Below are 3,175 nucleotides of genomic sequence, written 5' to 3'. Positions count from 1 at the left end.
CTGCATAATCGATTGGTGTTTTAGAATCTATCAGCAGCGCATTACAAAAGTTCGAAATTTTAATAGCAGCAATCTTAAAAGGAAAAGTCTGAATTTTATGGACACCCTATAAATTCTACGATATCTAGTAGGTATAAGAGAGGAGAAGAGCCGAAAATAAACACTCATGAAGCAAATGTTGGTTTGGAAAACGCTCGGGTTTAACGACACAATATTTTTGATAAAACCAGGAATTTGGAGGGTAAATTAGGGGATTAAAATGTAACTTCCAAAAAATAATAAAAAACCGTCTATCGCGCTCAAAAATGCTGACGTGCATGTACAATATGAGTATTTAAAGTGCATTTATTGCGCCATATTGATGGTTCGGCCAATTATTATTTTTAATTAATTATAACAATAATTGGGCCGATATGCGCGCTGCTGCATCCACTTTTGATATTTTATTCCTTTTCGGCTTGTTTCGTGTAAAATTATTAGTGACATTTTTTCCCGAGCGGAATCAAATAAGTTATTAATTTAATTTCGTATCGTGGTGGAACATTTTAATAATGCACAACCGTTTTTCCGATGGCTTTTGTCGCAATCAAATCTCCAATACCAAAACGGTTTTTGGAAACGCGGTTGCCAATGTTGGTCTGCGATGGTTGTTGGCACTTTTCGTTGCAGAAATATCTATTTATCTACAGGTTAGTAAGAACATCCTGTACTTAGTCAAATACGTATACAGGGTGATTCAAAATTGGGGCCCACTTAGAGAGTACGAGAAAAATATTGAAACATTTTTTTTCGAACATTTCAAGAAGATATTAACAGTTGAAGATGGATTTCACCTTTGTTATTAAGCTTTATTTTGAAGAGGTCCCACGTTTGATTGGTAGCCTATTGGAATACTTAAGCATTCGAAAAGGAAAATTACGATCGTTTTGTCAAATTACGAAAATTTTTTATATTAAAAAAGTACTCTTCTTCAATTTTTTGATGAAAAGTCAAAGCGGCAATGATGCTTTTTGTCATTAACGGATACTGACAGGTAGACAGCCTTTGTCAATAATGACAAGCATTTGTCAAACTGTGGCTTATTTTGAAGCTCCTTTCACAAAATGGGTGGATCAATGATACATAACGTTTAACAGGTGGTCTTGGATGACAGTTGTGACCTATTTAGATATATCACTCAGTTGCCCCAAAAAGATGGCAGCACTCGTCTTTATCTATAGGATCTTTATTTTCTTTGCTTCATGTTTATCCATGGTTACCGGAGTTCTTAATAATTACATTAACAGGCATTTACGTAATGTTAATTAGGCAGATTACCTTGAAAACATTGTTGCCATCCTTCTGATCTAGTTTTTTGCAGATATCTGAGTTTTTAATAACATTTAATTTTTTTGCTATTTTTTCTGTACTCCCAGAGAACACCTCCAGAAGAATGACGCCAATTTTGAATCACCCTGTATAAAGTATGGATCGAACGGCAAGTAATTTAAATACTATGCCTCAACTTGTGTCCTCAGTATGAGCGATAAATCATAGTTATATCCTAATTAAAGTGCTTGAGTGTAGCCAGAAGGTGTATAATTTATTGATTAATTAGGAATCGGATACGCGAAGGGCTTAGGCGGAGATTTGACTCCAATTAGCACGTATCTCAAAATTGATTGCAACGCAAGTGAGTAAAACTGCCCGAATCGAAATTGAAAAATACCAGAACTCGTATTTTTAACAATCAGTCATTAAATATACAACACCGTCAAGTTCGAGGTGTGTGTGTGTTTGTATAAGTTTTATTATGGGCTTTTTCGGCCATTTTTATTAATTCCAGGCCACGACATTTGATTAAAATCTGATAAATGATTCTTGCTGGGCCACCATAATTAACTATCCATTAAGGGGAGCCGAATTATGAAAATTGCCCAAGGGGAAACCGACAGTCGTTTTTACTTTGCGGTGTTAAACCGGACCATTGCAGGACATTACAATTCGGATTGTCCAGTTAACACACGAAATACACATTAATCGCTGGCTGCATCAAAGCAAATCGGGCAAAATACTGCAAATGGATTATTGTTTTAAAATTAATCCGAAAACTACCCCGTTGCAAATGTTTATGCTTCACATAGTAAACATTTGTTGAAAACAGACTGCCGAATTTTTATGTTTGAATAACCCAAACCAGGGCAATAAAAATATATTCTTAATGCAAAAAATGGTTAAAATGTGTGTATTGTGTCCAATCCCATTCTGCTCGTTTGAATATCACGATTTTTATTTCCATTTCAAGATTGCCTCCGCCATCTGCTGGGCGCAACGCAACAACTTTGCTGCTTGAAATGCCTGGACCTGTCCGATAACGATATGCATGCCCTGAGCTCTACTTTGCACGCTCTTCAAAACTGCAGCAGTTTAACCGCGCTCTCCCTAGAGGGCAACCCATGTTCTGTAAGTTTTAAAGCCGATCAAGCCTGAGGGCATTTCGAACTGATTTTAAACATTATCATTCAACCGAAGCTCTAAAAAGCTATAGAATAAATCTGTAGATGCTGCCCAGCTATAGAGCAAGCACATTGAGGCTGCTGCCTCATTTACTTATTCTGGACGGCCGGAAAATCCTGGAAACTGACCGCCAAATCTATGGTGAACCGAAAACCAACTGCCTCCCGCAACTGATTTTCCAATGCTTCAGGATTATGGGCCTGCCCGAGCCTCCAAAAGACGTAAAACCTCCACGCAGTTGAAGTTGCCGCTTTCAAATAGCCATAATTACAGAAAAAGAACGCGCAAACCATCCATGTAGAAGTGAATTTTCCGTTACTGTCTGAATGTGGGTCAGTTGAAGAAGCGGCCGCTAATCAACCTCCAGTCCCCGATGCGGATGCAACAGGACCCGAGGAAATACCCAAAATAGCAGCAAAAAATCCGAAGAAAAAAGGCAATAAAAAGGACAAGAAAAAATCGTATTTCTCCGGAGAAAACGAGTATGATGAGCAGAAGGAATTGCAGAACTGTTGGTTCAAAAGCGAGCCAGTTGCATGGGCGAAAATCATGCAGTTTCCTGCCACACAAGTAGAAAACTTGCCAAATAAATCCATGGAAATTAGAGACACTTTTAGAAGCATTGTACCTGTTCGTATCGTCTACCTAAAGGTATGCTAGTTTAGCAAGGGCGGATCCA

At 38.0% G+C, this 3,175-nt stretch overlaps 1 protein-coding gene across 5 annotated transcripts in view; it reads left to right on the top strand.

The window, feature by feature from the left end:
• LOC109537368 (leucine-rich repeat-containing protein 43-like) overlaps positions 1 to 3,175 on the top strand; it is a 12,913-nt gene that overhangs the window by 8,160 nt on the left and 1,578 nt on the right. For all 5 annotated transcript variants that reach the window (XM_048665227.1, XM_048665231.1, XM_048665230.1 and 2 more), the window contains exons 3-5: positions 2,285 to 2,442; positions 2,541 to 2,717; positions 2,770 to 3,147. In XM_048665227.1, coding sequence (XP_048521184.1) covers positions 2,285 to 2,442; positions 2,541 to 2,717; positions 2,770 to 3,147 — 713 coding nt within the window. The remainder of the gene's footprint in view (positions 1 to 2,284; positions 2,443 to 2,540; positions 2,718 to 2,769; positions 3,148 to 3,175) is intronic.

The sequence above is a fragment of the Dendroctonus ponderosae genome, unplaced genomic scaffold (assembly GCF_020466585.1).
Source record: "Dendroctonus ponderosae isolate FM_Combo_2020 unplaced genomic scaffold, Dpon_F_20191213v2 Dpon_F_20191213_3, whole genome shotgun sequence".
NCBI lineage: Eukaryota > Metazoa > Arthropoda > Insecta > Coleoptera > Curculionidae > Dendroctonus > Dendroctonus ponderosae.
Note: the sequence above shows the minus strand (reverse complement) of the source record. Positions and strands in the feature narration are given on the sequence as shown.